Genomic DNA, 18,199 nt, shown 5'->3' with positions numbered 1-18,199 from the left:
GTGTTGGACTATTTGGAACAGAAAAAGCCTCCTGGGTTTTGCACTCTCCAGTGGAACCCTGACTGAGCTCAGCTGATAAATTTCTGGCTTCAGATCAGGAGTATATTCAGATACCTCTAGAAAAAGGCCAATTTAAAATACAATTTTATAGATAACTTTTAGATTTTAACACACATACAGTAAAGCAGCAGGGCAATTATTCTGAACTCTGTCTCCGAATACAGTTGGTCTTTCTAGTCACCCGTCCGTCAGGTTGCTCTGATGCCTCACACACTTTTTCGTACTTTGGCCGGCCCTTAAGTTCTGCTGAGCCTGACTCTGCCCATGGTCACGTGACAGCAGAAGACAATGTCAGTCATTCGACCTGACTATCCTACCTTGAAATCACATTCCAGGCCCTCATTCCCAGAGCCAAGGGGCCCAAACATCATCCTTGACAGATGCTATACATATCACCACCATCACTCCCCCCACCTCCCACCCCCAGGCATACTACCAATCTCACAAAGAGAAAAAGAAGATCCTACCTGTGTCACCTGCTTTTCTGGAGTGGCGGTGGGAATATCCAGGACAGACATATTGCTCTCATCTTGAAATACAGAGGCATCTCGAGACATACTGAGGGATGTGTTGGTATCATACAAATCAGGAGGCTGTGGCACAAATCATACAACTTAGCTTCTATTTAGTAAAGGGAGTAAGAAATACAGAGAACTTCCCTTTAGAGCATTCACTGCAGAAAAAGGTCATGCAGAACAATCCATTTAAAGAGAAAACATAGTTTTGACAACACAGTTTTATGGACAGGTTTTGGGGACTCTTACAAATGTTGCTCATTCCACCAGAGAGGCATCTGATGTATATGATCAGAAGCCTGAGGCAGAAAAGCATCAAAGCTATAGGACAGTTCTATGTCTTAACAGCCCTTTTGGTCAATAATCTAATTTCTTCTAAGCCTTGACTGATTTTTTTTAGGCCCAGGGCTTCATATCAGTGCTATTTTGAGTGTCTGGTTTAAAGACATCTAATAAAAAATGGGATAAAGAAATTTCAATTCCAACAAGAGCATGGAATAGGGTAATAGCTTATGAGCTCACCAGAGGATGCCACGAGGCAAAATGGCATGGTGAAAACCATGGACTTTGGAGTAAACTGCCCTGGGTTTGAGTCCTGGCTCCACCACCTGCTAGCTGAGTAACTTGAGTGAATTACTTAACCTCTCTAAGCCTTGGTTTCCTCGGTTGTGAAACACAGATAATGCCTACATCAAGAGGTTGCTGGAAGAATGAAGAGGTGTGTATAAGCTAATGCCTGGTGGTCAGTAAATTACAGATCCCTTCCCTTTTTCCTCTCCTGAAGAGAACAGGGGTTCAGCAAATGGACAATTCACTGAAGGGAAGGCAGGAGGGACTAAAAAAGCACAGGCTGGAAAAGAAAGAAAAAATTTGTTTAAAAAGCTGGCTGAGAGTAGAAATATTGTGCAGCTATTAAAAAATGTTTTCAAAGACTAATGAAAACAAATGCTCAAAAAATAATGTGAAGTAAAAACAAGACACAAAATCATATTGAACAATTTCACTTTAAAAATGTGTCTTGGGCTGAAAAATTGTGCTGAACACTCGAATTTGACACAACATTGTAAAATGATTATAAATCAATAAAAAATGTTAAAAAAAATGTGTCTTGGGGAGGGTATAGCTCAGTGGCAGAGTGCCTGCCTAGCATGCACAAGGTTCTGGGTTCAATCCCCAGTACCTTCATGAAAAAAATTAAATAAATTAGTAAACCTAAGTACCTCCCCGTGCAAAAAAATATGTCTATAAATACAAGCGCATGTGTGCATACACACGCGCACACACACACCCCTCACAGATTTGAAAGAAATACACCAAAATGTTTACAGTGGTTGCTTTTTCTGAGTGGTGGACTTGATTTTAGGGAACTTACTTATTCTGTATACGTTCCAATTTTTTCCAATGAACATGTTACTTTTATGAACAAGAAACTCACATATGTGTTACTTTGTTGCTATTGTTTTTAAAGCGAGCAAGGCTGATTGAAAACTGGGTTTTAGAGAAAGACAAAACAGAATTCAAAGCACTACAGTACAGAAAAACTAGTGGAACAGCAGAAGAGGAAATTAGGGAATGAAAGGCTATGTGTGAAAATGCAACAGGGAACTATATTCAATATCTTGTAATAACCTTTAATGAAAAAGAATATGAAAATGAATATATATATATATATGCATGACTGAAACATGCTGTACACCTGAAATTGACACATTCTAAACTGACTATGCTTCAATAAAAAAAATGCAAACTGAGCAGTTTTAGATAAAGTGTTACACTAATTGGATGATACAATACAAGCTGGAAATGAGAAATAGTTGAGTGAGAATACATTATTATCACCATTTAGAAGTGGAAGTAAAGTATGCTTACTGTCATGTTCCTACACAACCAAAATTGCATTCTGACAGGTAAAACTTACGCAAACACACTTTAATAGCGTTTGAGTTTAAGAGTAGTAATGAGTAAGGACCATCACTCATGTGCATCTTCCTCAGGTTTAGAGGGAAGGAACTGGGCTTACTATTTTAAACTGTGTATTTATGAGTGAGGGCAACGATGAGAGGGTGAACTGGAATATCTACACTACCTACACCCAACTCTTCATAGGAGATCCTCTAACTGCACCAAACAACAGCTACTCTCAGGAGGGACAACCCTTGCAAGGTTTTCCTCAGCCATCTGAGATAGCGTTGGAGGGGAAGAGAAGAAAGGAAGATGGCTTCTGGGTCTAAGGCTCTGACTCACCAAAGGACTAGGCTTAGGCTGTCACAGACCAGAGCAAGCCATGTGGCATTCAGTGGATGGACTCTCGTGAGGAATGATGGCTGAAACCCAGGCTTTAACTTACCAGAACGGGCCTGTGGAAGCTGTGGGCCTATTAGCAAATAGGGCCTTCCTAGGCAACATCACTCACCCAAGCCCCCTTGACCCAATCTGCCCACACACTGCAAGAGCCCTTCCTTGCTCTGGGCCTGGAAGTAGTATCTTAGGACTCTTTATACTTAGCCCCTCAGTGACCTAGGTTTTGGGGTGAAAGAGAGAGTAAAAGATAGATAGGGACAGTGCATGAATGAGATACAGACAGCAATTATCCAACAGAGATCACACAGGCTGCATTATTAGTTCAGAGTGAAACCTGAGCAGAATGAAAAAAAAAGTTTTCCAGTGGGAATTGGGAGAAATGTGCATGAGAATATTTGGTTAAATCTGAAAGGGTCTCTGAGAACTCTGTAGATGACTCTCATACAGATAAGGAAATAAACATTTACTGAATGTCTACTATGTGCTAGGCAAATGACCTCGTTTAATGTTTACACTGATCTTGAAAAGTACATTTTAGAGAAAAGGAAACTGAATTAGAGACGTGAAGTCAACTTTCCAAGTTCACAAAGCTAGACAGCAGCAGAGCTAAGACTCAAACCCAGGCCTGTTTTATGCCAGACTTCATGTACTTTCCACTTTACCACAGTGCCTCCAATACATCTATATTCTGTAAAGTCCTATTCTTCAAATAAGCCAGCCCTCTAAGAGTACAGTACAGATGAAACATACTCTTAGTATATGCAAGGGTCAGATCAGAAAGGCTAAACATTTCTTATTAATCTGGCTCTCTAGTCCATTACATGTAAATTTAAGAACATTATAAACATTCCCTGTCTTCATTTACGGGGAGAGGGAATCAGTCCAGGAAGATGGGTGACATCTGAGCTACACTGAGACACCTCTGAGGGAATGAGTAGTCAGGCATCTATAAGGCATAGGAACAATGCAGCCCACGTCTATACTCTAGGGACATCCTAGAATCCCAAAGTGCAGGTAAAGGAGCTCCAGAGACTCAAGAGGATGCCTCTGGCCATGGCAGTCAGGAATGTGCTATTGCTAAAGACTGCCTGAACAACTAAGACCCCCATCCCGTTCATTCACCCCACACCTGCCTCTTCTCAAGTTAACAAGGCCACCAAGACCCATGGCCCTCACTCACCTTAGCCTTTGAGAAGACAAGAAAGCACACGAAAGGCATATGAAGAGGAAGGACAGAGAAGAAGGGTATCTCAGTAAATACATCTGTTAACATGCTCCCAATTTCCCAAACCAATAAGAAAACTGCAAGACGTGCTTCTTGGTCCTCAGACTCACCTGGGGTGTGTAAGGCCCTGGGGTCATTGGATCCAAGCTTTCTAATTCTGCTTCCTCCAGTGCTGCTTCTTTAGCTGTACAAATGTCCTTCTCAAGTTGAGTCAAATGCTCATCGTACTGAGAAATAAGGAAAATGAGTGAATTCGTTCTACATGGGTTTTAGGCACTGGGGATACAAAAGTTGTAAAAAGAGCAAATGAAAATCCCTGTCTTAATGCAGCTTCTACTCTAGTGGCAGAACATATACGGTAATTAAAGAATTACACCGTTTATTAAAAACATTTAGTGCCAGGTAGGAAAATAAAACAGGGAAGGAAATAAGGGATGTGGGGTGAGGGTGGGATGCTGCATTTTAAAATAGGATAGGCAGAGAAGGCCTCCTCATCACCTGAGGGAACAAAGGGATTCCAGAAAGCTAGATCCTCTTTACCACCTACCTCAGTCAATGTCTGGTAACAGACGTTCACAATCTCCTGAGCAGTCTTAGTATACTGACTTTCAGGCCCTATAGATGAAAAAAAGAGAATGTCATTACCTTTGTAGACTTTAGTTCCAGAAATTTACATTCTGTCACCAGCAGTGGTGTCCCACTATCCTAGACCCAAAAAACCATGCGCCAGCTTGAACTTGGACTCTTGCTCTACCTTTGCAAGTGGAAAATTTCAAACATTTAAAAAAAAAAGGAGAGAGATACATGAATACAATGAACTCCCATGTACCCATTACGCAGCTTTAATGATTATTAACACATGGTCAATCCTGTTTCATTTAAACCAACTTACACATTCCTCTCAAATTATTCTGAAGCAAATTCCAGCATTTCATTTCAACCACAAATTGTTCAGTATGTGTCTTTAAGGGCTCTCAAAACATAGCTATGTATGATATTATAATGACAGATACATATCATTATATGTCTGTCAAAACTCATAGAATGCACAACACCAAGAGTGAACCCTAATGTAAACTATGGACTTTGGGTGACAATGATGTGTCAAGGTAGATTTACTGATTGTAACAAATGTTCCACCCTAGTGGGGGACACTGGTAACAAGGGAGGCTGTGCATGTGTAGGGGAACCCTCTGTACCTTCTGTTCAATTTTGCTCTAAACTGCTCTAAAAAATAGTCGTTTAAAAAAAACCCAAATAAATTACACCTAAAATAGCTAACAGTAATTCTTTAATATCATTAAATGCCTAGTCAACATTCAAATTTCCCCAATTGTTTTACAAATGTTCTTCGATATCTGAATCATAATCCAAATAAGGTCCACACATTGCACTTGGCCGATGTGTTTCTTTAAGCTACTTTAAGCTATTAGGTTCTTAACCAAACTATACAACTCCCCGTTCAGCCTTTATCATAAATTGCAAACGGGCGGCTTACAGGTCAACCCAGTTCTATTTGGCTCACAAAAAAATCAGTTCAGGTAGTGATCATTTTGTAACGTGCAGAAATATTGAACCACTGTGTTGTACACCTGGAATTAATATAGTGTGGCAGGTCAATTATACTTCAATTTAAAAAAATCACTTCAGTTAGTGAAAGTGGACTGAGCACTCATAATACATACACTTTTCTGTATGTAAATTATACCTCAAGAAAAAGTTTTTAAAAAATCTTAATTAGTTGGCAACATTTAGAGATTTCCTATAAAAACACAAATGTCTGGCTTCTCTTAAAAAATTAAAAGATATGGCAACACAGGGTCAGCATTCTCACAAGGCACCAGTGGGCTGGATCTGAGTAGCAGCTGTCCCTTTTAGATAAGGCATGTGTTCCCCAGGTTACCATAGTCCCTACCAGGTCTGCTTAACTCATTTATGCCTGGAGCCTAAAGGCATCTGAGTTTTTACTCTTTGCCTTAAGTGCTTTATAATATTCTTCAATACATTGTTCATTCACCTACTTATTCATAAAACATTTTTTGAGTACCTTCTATGTGTCAGGAATTATACACAGAAATGAGTAAGATATAGACCGTATCTTCAAGAAGCTTATATAGTCTAGCACAATGGCTAATTCTGGGATGTAAGAAGGAAAGAAGAACTAGGAAAGGCTTCACAGAGGAAGTGATCCTTATGTTGAACCTACTATTGATCAGGATGTAAAGGATAAAAAAATACAGCACATGTGAAGTTTACATGCCACCCCTACTCTGACTATTGCAAGCTATTACATTAACAAATAAGTCTCCTTCAGTTAAAACCTCTCACAAGTATAAACCATCCAGTCTTTATAAAAGATGTAAAATAAAGTTGTGTCCTCACACAAGATGACTGTGCTAAACACAAATAAACCAGAAAAATCTAGTCAATCAAGACATTAGGACACATGTAAAGACAGCCAAACCAACAAGGTCCTCCTGTATAACACAGGGAACATTCAACATCTTGTAATAACCTGTAATGAAAATTAATATGAAAAGAATATACACATATATACAAATATATAAAACTGAATCACTATGCTGTACCCCAGAAACTAACACAACTTTGTAAATCAACTATGCTTCAATAAAAAATAAAATCAATAAATTTTAAAAATATCCAAGTAAGTAAGTAAATAAATAAAGACAGCCAGAGTTGGCTCATGAACAAGAACAGTTTGAGTGATAAGAAGACTGCAGCTCAAGTTTCTAGAGTTCTAATCTCCTAGGGCCACCAATAGGTTGGTCCTCAAAATACCGATGGAGACAGACTGCAAAAGCCATAAAACAAGCTTTCGTGTTGATGGTAATGCATGCTGCTAGAGCAAACAGGCTGCATACGGGCTGTAGGCCTCCTTCACCGAGCCAGTACATCAGTTTCTTACAGGATCCTGGCTCTGACACCTACAAGGACCTGCCTCATGGCTAAAATTCCAGCGTAGAGATTAAGAATTCAGCCCTTCAGTTTTGAAACCTAAACATAAAACCAACCCTTTCAGTTAGTCAATACTCTCATTCATAATACAGGGAAAAAAATTAGGTTTATACATTTGCAAAGTTCTCTCTCACTTTAAACCATTTTAAACACGGGACCTCTTCCTTCCCCATTTTCTTTGTAACATACCACTGAAAGAAATACCCACTAGTAATGCCCCCAGAATATTAAAAATACACTTATTTACATAGCTGATACACTTGTCTATGTCTTCTTGATTACTAGCTGTGTCTGTCCTCAGTTTTGGAGATGCTCTCAAGACTTACAATGGGGGGAGGGTATAGCTCAAGTAGTAGAGAACATGCTTAACATGCATGAGGTCCTGGGTTCAATCCCCAATACCTCCTCTAAAAATAAATAAATAAACCTAATTACCTCCCTCCCCCCAAAAAAGCACAAGACTTACAATGGTTTCAGCTATTTAACTCTATTACTGTACTCTGCAAAGTAGCACAGAAGTATTTTTTTAAAGTATACTTAAAACTCATTTTATAGATCTCCATTTATTCGAGTCTTATTTAGTGGTCCTCAAATTTTTTTTAACATTTTTTATTGAGTTATAGTCATTTTACAATGTTGTATCAAATTCCAGTGTACAGCACAATTTTTCAGTTATACATGAACATTTTTTTTTGCTGAGCACAGAAGTATTTCTGACGAAAGATGGCGGTGGAGTTGGCAAACCACTGTTAACACCACCAAAAAAGGGTAAAAATACCTAGATGTTTTCTTATCCCTACCTATACCAGGAATTCTTGAATGGGGTGGTGACAAGACAGATTCATGAATCTCCTGAAACTATAAATAAAATTCTGTATGTAATATATATTTTTCTGGGTAGAAGATCTATGGTGTTTCATCAGAGTCTCAAAGGGGGTCCATAACTATCTCCATAAAGCTAACATTACTGCTCTATATCCTGTAGCAATCAGGTGCTTACTAAGAGGAAGATGATCAGCTTTAGGTTTCACAGTTTAGGAAAAAAGGAGTCATCCAGTGAAAAACAGGGCCTCTGTGGGAATAATAAAGATGCTGGGGCTGTTGTACGGGGAGAAAAGAGTAAGAAGAAACCAAATTCCTATTTCCCAGTCCCTAAGGGATTATTATAGAGAAAATCAGAATTTATAGAGTGATTTCCAGAATGACATGAAAAAGAAGATGAAAGATAAGGCCATCTATGAATTATTAATGTGCCCAAAGGAGAATAACTGACACAAAAAGAAACATTTTTCTGAATATATTTTGCCTTTTCTCTCTCTCCTTATTAAATCATGGTGAAACAACTGTAAATGTCAAAAATTATATATATATATATATTTTCTACCTCATTCGTAAGGATTGGCAGCAGCCTACAGAAACACATGTAATTCAAATTCAAATGTCCTTAAATAGTGATAATTCCAATGACAGTTTTGGAAAGTTGATATTCCACCAAAATCAAGAAAATTCCTTTTGTCCTTTCTAAGTTAATTTCCCTTTTTAATAATGTCAGGAGAAGAAAGGAAAGTTACAAGCTCTGTGGTTCTAGTTAGGGAAAACAAGTATTACTGCTATCTGAAAGGTTTCAGAGAAAAATACAAGTTAGGCTGGTGAGCAGTCCTGCTCAACCAAGAGAAGGGGGTTTGTGATCACTCCTAAGCTCACATTTCCTTTGAGAACATTTCCACAAATACTAAAAATAACTTTCCTCCTAAGATGATGAACACTGTGCCAAAACAAGCATAAATTATTATCCTAACAGTGAACAGTGTGGGGGATATGCCTGTTTCACAATGTGAATCATTCAAATTAAAAAATTAAATAAAATCTCAGTAGCAATGAAGAGCTTAAAAAAAAAAAAACAGTGCCAGACTTAAAAAGAAAAAAAAAACGAAGAAAGAAAAAATCTGCACAGCTAATTCCTAAAGAAACCAGAATTGCTAATTTCAATTATGCATAGTCCACAGATCCCTAAGAAATGACCTTGGGCTTGGGCTCTCCCAATTCTTAGATGTTTATCTCAAACTAGGTCCAGAAAAGGCAAAAAGAGAAGTGAATCTAATCTTTCAGACCGTAGCTAGGCTCTCTACATTAGTACAACGTGGATCAAATGCAAATTATGACGTTTAGTTTTCAAGATAAGAGGTCTGAGCTCTCAAACTCAAGTAACAGAACCTCACTTAGAATCTGGACAAGAAACTCAAGAAGCTAGAAACTATCCTGAGGGGAATTGGGGAAATAAAACTCACTGGGCACAGGTAGGATTTACATTCAGCACCTACCTGATAGAAAGGCCCAAAGAACCATAAACTACTTCTTTTCTCCCCTAAATGGACTATTCCATTTAGCAACTTAAAAAACACATTCATCTCGTATCTCCACAACAATTAGAAAAATAACAATATAGACAATTCAAAACAACTTTTCCTGTAGAGTAAAATTTATAACAGCTTGACTCTTCATTTTTAAGTACATACTGTAAGTCTGGTACCATGCCAAGCTCTGATGATACACAGATAAGAAATAAAACAACAGAACAAAACAAGCAATAAACAAGAGATGTATTCTTGTCCTTGATGCCCTTTCATGGCTTCATGGAAGATACACATACAGAAACTCAGAATTTCAAAAACATACAAAGCACTAAGGGATCATAGAGAAAGTAGCAACTGTGGCAGAGAATGAGGCAGTACTAAAGAACACTTCACTGAAATTGTTCTCATCAAGTCAACAGTGATATGCTAAGTGCCAAATCCAGTGAATATTCTTCAGACTCAACCACAGAAGTGCTGTTATATTTGCAACTGACATTCACTTCTTCCTTGAAACGCTCTAATCCCGTGGCTTCTATAGCACCATTCTCCACTTTTTCCTGGTACTGCACCTCTTTCTTTGGCCATTAGTTCATCCAACAGATATTTACTGAGTGTTTACTATGTGCCAAGCATTATCCTGAGCACTTGTGATATAAGACAGGCATGGTTCCTGCCTTCATGGTGCTTACAGCAATCACTTACTAGATTTAGGCCTATTTTTCTTTCTGTACTCTTTACCTAACTCTGTATGATACCAGCCACAGTAATATGGGGGAAGTTAACATTGACTTATATTCCTCATGGTAATAAGGTTTGGTTTTGTTTTTCCTGACACCACAGAAAACATACTGCCTTGAAAATACATCACAGAAACTCCCAGGCTGAAAGAGTCTATTTTTCTATGTCTCCTTTTTCTTTTAATAAATAGTAATCTTTATTTTCCCAAATGATCTTTTTTTAAATGTGGACTTTGTTGTAGCCTTAGTATTTCCTGGTGCACATTTGTTTACTGGCATATTATACTATCTCAACTCATATAAGTATAGGACTTTCAGTGAGATGATGCCTTATAACAGATTGCTATATCACTGTTTACTAGCTCAATTCAGTACCATAAGAGAAGAGGGCTAGTAAGTTATGGACATCCTAAGTCTATTTTCTATCACATTTAAGCAGAAACTGAATTCCTGTATAACAAAGAAGTGAAAATCTCATTCTCACAGAAATGAAATGTCAAGTGACAGTTACCACTGGGCAATCTCCCTCTCCTTCAGTCACAGTAAATCTTTAAACTTTATATATATATACACACACAAATATACATACATACATACACATGTATGTATATGTATTTTTAAGGTATAGTTAGGGTTAGGGTTTACAACATTGTATTAGTTTCAGGTGTACAACATACTAACTCAAAATTTTTACAGATTATACTCATGCACTTTTTAGAAAATATTGGCTATATTCCCTACGGTGTGCAATTAAACCCTTGTACTTTATTTTATACATAGTAGCAGCCACAATATTTTTAAAAGCAAAGTAGAAATCCAATTTAGATATTCTCTTTCGGAAACATTCATGACATTCAGTTCACTCTTTTGCCTTTCTGAATCACATATGAACAGATTTTACTTAAACAAGATCACATACTTAGATGAACGAAAAATCGTCCATAACATAATTGTCAAGTGAAAACAGAAAATTGTAGAACAGAATATATGCTTTCGTTTGTCAAAAAATAAGAAGCACATGGTATGCATAGAAAAAGGCCCAGGATGCTTCACACCAAACCCAACACTACTCTGGAGAGGGGGATGGGAGATGGGAGAAGGGAAAGGACACAGAGATTTTTCCTTTTCAGTTTATACAAGCCTATATAGTTTAAATTTTTAAAAATGAGTATGTATTTTTTTGATGGAAAATTTTAGTTTAAGTTGTATACTTGAATTTTACAGAAATCATCTGGCAAAGATTTTAAAACATTGATGATTCTCAGGTTAGAGAGGTTATAGGGAAACAGGCACTCTCCTTCACTGTTATTTTTACTATGAACAGGTAGTCTTTTTGGAACACAATTTCAGAACATCTATCAACACTTCCTACAGAAATATTCGTACAAACGTGCAATGACATCGATTATGATCCTCTTATCCCTGCTATGGAATACATTAAAAAGAATGATAGAGATCTCTACGTACTACCAATATGACAGGATCAGTAAAGGTGTCAATTCTCCCCTAAACTGATCTATGGGTTCAACTCAATTCCTATCAAAATACCAGCAAGACTTTTTTTTTAATAGATATAGACCAGATTTTTCTAAAATTTATGTGGAAAGGCAAAAAAAATAAGAAAACGATTTAGAAAAAATAATAAAGTGAGAGGAATCATTCTACTTGATGATAAGACTTACTACACAGCTACAGTAATCCCAGCAGTGTGCAGAGAGGTACACAGATCAGTGGAACAAAATAAACCCAGAAACAGACCTATGCATTCAACTGTTTTTTTACGAAGGTGCTCACAGCAATTCACTGGGATTAGGGATAGTCTTCTCAACAAATGCTAATGGAACAATTAGACATCGATAGGGAAAAACAAAAATGAACCTCAACCTAAACCTCAAACCATACATAAAAATTAAGTCAAAATGGATCATGGACTTTAATGTAATACACTAAAACTATAAACTTTAAAAGAAAATATAACAGGAGACCTTTGTGACCTTGGGTTAAGCAAAGATGTCTTAGAGACATACCAGAAGCACAATCCACAAAAGAAAAAACTGAGAAACTGGACTTTATCAAAATTAAACACTTCTGCTCTTCCACAGATACTGTCAAAAAGACTGAAAAGACAAGACACAGCCTGGAAGAAAATCTTTGTAAATCATGTATCTAATAAAGGACGTGTACCTAGAATATATAAAGAACCCTCAAAACTTGTTAATCATAAGAAAATAATGGAATTAAAACTGGGACAAAGAAATGAACAGACACTTTATCAAAGAAAATATATGGATGGCAATGGCAAATCAGGGTAATGTGAAGTAAAAACACAGTCAGATAGATAAAATTTTCTTACAGTAGTGGTAACACTAAACACTGCAGAGAAACTGGATTCATACATGGTTAGTGGGAACGCTAAATTGTACAAGCAGTCTGGAAAAGAGTATGGCAGTTTCTCGCAAAACATACATTTACCATTACATTCTAGGGCATTTATCCCCAGGGAAAGGAAAATCTATATTCCCACAAAATCCTGTATATGAATGTTTATAGTAGATTTATTCATAATAGAAAAATATTGGAAACCTGAAATGTCCTTCAATGACTGAGTGGTTGAACAAACTCTGGTACAATGGAACATTACTCAACAATCTAAAAATGAACTACCGGGGGAGGGTATAGCTCAGTGGTAGAGTGCATACCTTTGTGCATAATGCACAGAGTCCTCGGTTCAATCCCCAGTACCCTCTGTTTAAAAACAACAACAGACAAACCTAAAATTACCTTCTCCACTTAAAAAGGAATAGAAAGAAAAAATTTAAAAAGGAAACAAAAAATACTTAATAAAAAATGAACTACTGATACACAGTAATTTGGATGGATCTTAAGAATTATGTTTGGTGAAAAAAAGTCAATCTCAAAAGTATTGTATTGTTCTTTATATAACATGCTTAAACTTCAAAACTACAGAGGTGGAGGACAGCTAAGTGGTTGCCAGGGAACAAGGAGACTGGTGGGCGCACGTGAAGGGATGTGGATAGAAAGAGGTAGTGTCACGGAGTTCTTTTGTGATGATGGACCAGTTCTAAATCTTGACTGTGGTGGTGGTTACATGACAGTATAAAACTGCATAAAACTAACTACACACACACACACACAAATGAATATAGATTTTTTAAAAAGGTGCAAGTTGAATAAGGCTTGTAATCTAGTTAACGGTAATGCACCAATATCAATTTCTTGATTTTGATAATGAATCACAGTTATGTAAGATGTCACCTCTGGAGGAAGGTGAGTGAAGGGTACACAGCACTCTTTATACTATTTTTGTAATTTCTTGGGTGTAAAATTATTTCAAAATAGAAGTTTAAAAGAGGATCAGGATATGTTCATAAGCAAAGAGCAAATCATAGAATTATCTATTAAAATGATAACTTTTGTAAAACAATTTGTTGCAAACTGTGAATTATTTAACATGTTTTGTGTTAAGCACAGAAAAAGCATAGCAGGATATACACTAAACTGTTACCTTTGGGGAATTAAACTATAGGAGACAGGAGTTGGGAGGGTAGGCAGAAGCTTTAATCTTTACTTTATCTATTTCTGTATGTTTGACTTTCTTATAAGAAGTGTAAATTACTAAATAGGTCTATCTGATAGGTTAGGAAGAGGTAAATCTAGAAGTTGAGACATTGGCCAGGTGACTATTTATTGTAATAATCTAGGCAAAATATAATGAGGGTTTTAGTGATATGCTGGAAGTTAGGGACTTACTCAAGGGAAAGAATCAAAATCAAAATCAAAATCAAACTGAGGTTTCCAGATATAGCTACTTGGTGATGCTAGTGCCCCGTTAAGCCCAGAATGGAAATAGTAAAGGACTGAATCAAGTAAAGGACAACGGGAGAAAGCTGAACAGAGAAGGAAAGAAGAAAACATTCAGTTTGAGGCATGTCTGACGTTCCTCTGGGACATCCAAGAGGAAACATTCAGCAAGTGGTTGGGATGTACACAAATCTTTGCCCAGAACAGAGTTGAGTCATCAGGAAAGAGGTGGTAGTTAAGTTGTAGGAATAGGCAGAAGAATATGCAGCAGGAGACTGAAAAGGACTGCTCTGAGGTAAGAGGAAAATTAGAACTGAAAGTTGTTATGAAGCCAATCATACTACAATTTCAAGGAAGGAATGGTTAATAATGTCAAATACTGGGGTGAGGTCAAGATAAGGACTGGAAAGTGCCCACTCTACCTGGCAATTATGTGATCCTGTTTACTTGGTATGTTGGGCAGGGTAGAAGCCAGATTAAAGCTGAATGAGGCAGGAATGGCAGGCAAAGAATAGGAGAGAGACATTACATACTCATACAAAAAGAAAAGAAATTCGGATCCACGCTAAAACATGGACGGTTGAACCTTGGAAACATTATGCCAAGCAAAATAAAAGGCAGACACAAAGAACAAATATTCTATGTACTGTATGATTCCACTTACATGAGGTACCTAGAAAAGGCAAATTCATAGAAAGTAGAACAGAGGTTACCCAGAACTGGGGAAATGGGAGAACAGGGCTATTGTTTAATGGGTACTGAGTTTCTATTTGGGATGATGAAAAGGTTCTGGAAATGGACAGTGGTTATGGTTGCACAATACTGAGTGTACTTAATGCCACTGAATTGTAAACTTAACAATAGCTAAAAAGGTAAATTTTTATGTTGTGTGTATTTTACCACAATAAAAACAAATTAAAAAGTCGGCTGTGAAGAGAAAGGATGGCAGCAAGAGGCTGAAGCAGGATCGAGGGGGATTTTATTCTCTTCAATGATGTAAAAGACTTAACCTGCATGTAGGAATATTTATATCTTGGTCCCAATCTAAGGAGAGTCATTGACAGAAAAAAAGAACCTTAATATTCATTAATGACCAAACTAGTATATGGAAATACTTTAAGTATTATATTAACCCATGAACAATACTGAATCACTTATTCATATTCTTCAAACTGACTGAAACTTTTAGATCTAATAACCACTTGGTGGAGGGGAGAAAGCACATGTACAATAGCAGCAAAACTTTTAAATTACCTCAGAATAAACTCAACAACAAAAAAATAAATGCTCAAAAGCAACAAAAACTATAAAATGTACAGGAATAAATTAAACAAAAGGTGCCTAGAAATCATACCAGAAAAACTAGAAGTCTTTATTGAGGAAGGAAAAGAAAACGTGAATAAATGAAGAAACATGAGCTCCTAGATGGAGAACTGTATTATTCTAAAGATAAATTCTCTTCAAATTAATCCATAAATTAAAATAAGATTTCAATTTTGTATTAATTGATTAGTTGACAATTTAGAATCTAACAAAAATGATCCTGGGAGTTTAGTTAGGATAACTGGGTGAAGTTAAGTCATAGCTGAGGAATTCAAACTTAGAAGTCTGAGTGATGATCACAGTGATACTACCTGATGATAAAAGTACAGATTAGATACAGAAGTAAATAAAATAGAATAGAAAGCTCCAAAATAGGTTTAAGAATATATAAGAACTTAGTATTTGATAAAGGTAGCATTTCAATTAGTACAAAAGGATAGACTATTCCATAAATATGACTTGGACACGTTAGTTACTCCTTTGGAAGAGAAAATAAGTTAGATATTTACCTTATACCTTAGATTTTATTTTTTAAAATTGATAAACATTCAAATGTTTAAAATATTACATGTACTAAAAGAAAATATAGTTGGATGTCTTGCAGGTAGGGAAGGTCTTTTAAATAATTATACCAAAGATAGAAATCATAAAGACAAAGATTGATAAATGTTAACTACATAAAAATAAAGTTTCTCTATGTCAGAAAATACCATAAACAAAATTAAAAGACTTTCTGGGCATGATGGAGTAACTGCTATTGGACTAGTCTTCCCACAGAAAACTGGAAAAAAAAAACTAAACATATGAAACAACTGCTTTCAACTAAGAAGTGTAGGACTGTGATTCCTGAGAGAAGGGAAATAAAGAAGTGAGCGCTACAACCATCCTTGGCTTTCTGCTGAACCCAAGAAAAGCCTCGCTAAGTCATAGAGACAGACGTTGGCATCTGAGGAGGCTAAAACAGCTGGAAACTGTAGGACAGAACTTTCTTCATTGGCAGTTTTACTGAAATGGACGTGGGGGTGGGGGAGGATATACAGTAATTTGGTAAAAAATTTGAAACATGTTCAAGTACAGATTTTGCGTAATGCAAAATTTGCATAAATTTAAAAGATAAAACATGAATTGTCAAAGAAATTTCAAGCTTTTGTAGAGCTGCTTTGGGATACTGCCTCAAACTGGAGGCTATGCATGAATAATCCTCTGCTATAAAGGGTCCTTTGGTGGCAAAGTTTGAGAAGTTCAACTATCACCTTTTTTTTCCTTGCTAACACCATCTTTTCCAGATCTTTCCAATATACCCAGAAACAAAATCCCAATCCTGAATTAATTCTATCACCTGCTTTCTCAGTTCCATAATTTGGTTTGATGAGCACTGACAAAAATTAAACAACCGTGCCAACTGATGCCGCTATAAAAATGAGTGGTCTTCAACTTCAGCTGGACCCTCAAAGGCTGCTTAGTATTTCTGAAATGTCCCTAAATCAGCTCCTTTTCAAATTTCCTATGACAAATAATTCAAACCCTTATCTACATTTCTCTTCAAATTCTCTCCCACCACATCTCACTCATTCTAAGCAAAAGACCCTGTTTTCTGCTTTCTAGAGAAAGTAAGAGGCTAATGGGCAGAAACTTTCTCAGTGTCTTCCCACTCTCATAGGGATCTTATCCCACATTCTTCATTTTCTTCTCTTTCACCTACACAGAGGCCCCCTCTGTCCAATTGCCTGCATCCCCTCCAACATACTGATTACAGTCTTTCTTCTTCCCTTCACAGGCAAATTTCAGTCTCCACTTTCTTACTTCTCATTCATTCATAGCCTCTGCAGTCTGGCTTTTGATTCTACCACTGCAGTGAAATAGCTCTTCTTTTTTTTTTTTTTAAATGGAGGTACTGGGGATTGAACCCAGGACCTTGTGCACGCTAAGCATGCATTCCACCACTGAGCTCTACCCTCCCCCCGAAATAGCTCTTCTAAAGACCATTTTCTTTGGTCTTCTCTGTAGCATTTGACCTGTTGGCTATTTTCCCCTTCTCTTGGTTTCCAGGACATTACTCTCTTCTGGCTTTCCTTCTTTCATTTTGGCCACTCCTCAGTATTCTCCACCTGATCCCTTAAATGCTGGTTTGGTATTTGTCAAGTATATTCTCAACCTACATTCTCTCTTAACAGCGGTCCTTAACTTTCTGGGGTCACGTATAACTTTGATAATCTGATAAAGTTATGGTCTTTCTACCCAGAAAAACATACAACCATATTTCACCTACAGCATCAGGGAGTTCAATGAATGCACCCTATTCCCTATTTGAGCTCATCTACTTACATTTTTACATGCTGATGATTCTGAAAAAAATATCCACATATACAAACAGTACAGACTTCTCTTCTGAGCTTTGGACCTATATACAGATAATTATCTACTAGAATTCTTCATTTGGATGTACTACCTCAATACAACACAGCCCAAATAGAACTCTACCACTTTTGCTCCAAAACCACTCCTCCTGTATTTCCCATTATAGTCAGCCCTCTGTATCCACGGGTTCCGGATCCACGGAATCAACCAATTACAAAATGAAAATATTTTGGGGGAAAAATTTCAGAAAGTTCCCAAAAGCAAAACTTGATTTTGCTGCACACTGGCAACTATTTACATTGTATTTATAACTATTTACATAGCATTTACATTGTATTAGGTATTTGTAACTAATCTAGACATGATTTAAAGTACAGGGGAGGTTGCGTATAGGTTATATGCATGTACTATGCCACTGTATATAAGTGACTTGAGCATCTGCAGATTTTGGCATCCCTGGGAGTCATGGAACCAATCCCCCACGGATACTGAAGGACAATAGTCAGTGGCACCACCAGTTGCCCATGT

At 37.0% G+C, this 18,199-nt stretch overlaps 1 protein-coding gene across 6 annotated transcripts in view; it reads right to left on the bottom strand.

Annotated features, from left to right (window-relative positions):
* Nucleotides 1-18,199, bottom strand: part of TAF1 (TATA-box binding protein associated factor 1) — a 64,149-nt gene that overhangs the window by 6,341 nt on the left and 39,609 nt on the right. For all 6 annotated transcript variants that reach the window (XM_031675237.2, XM_015250694.3, XM_031675238.2 and 3 more), the window contains exons 33-35: nt 4,649-4,716; nt 4,212-4,328; nt 528-653 (exon numbers count right to left, since the gene is read on the bottom strand). In XM_031675237.2, the coding sequence (XP_031531097.1) occupies nt 528-653; nt 4,212-4,328; nt 4,649-4,716 (311 nt within the window). The remainder of the gene's footprint in view (nt 1-527; nt 654-4,211; nt 4,329-4,648; nt 4,717-18,199) is intronic.

This window comes from Vicugna pacos, chromosome X (assembly GCF_048564905.1).
Source record: "Vicugna pacos chromosome X, VicPac4, whole genome shotgun sequence".
NCBI classification, from domain to species: Eukaryota; Metazoa; Chordata; class Mammalia; order Artiodactyla; family Camelidae; genus Vicugna; species Vicugna pacos.
This window is presented reverse-complemented; position numbering and strand designations above follow the sequence as displayed.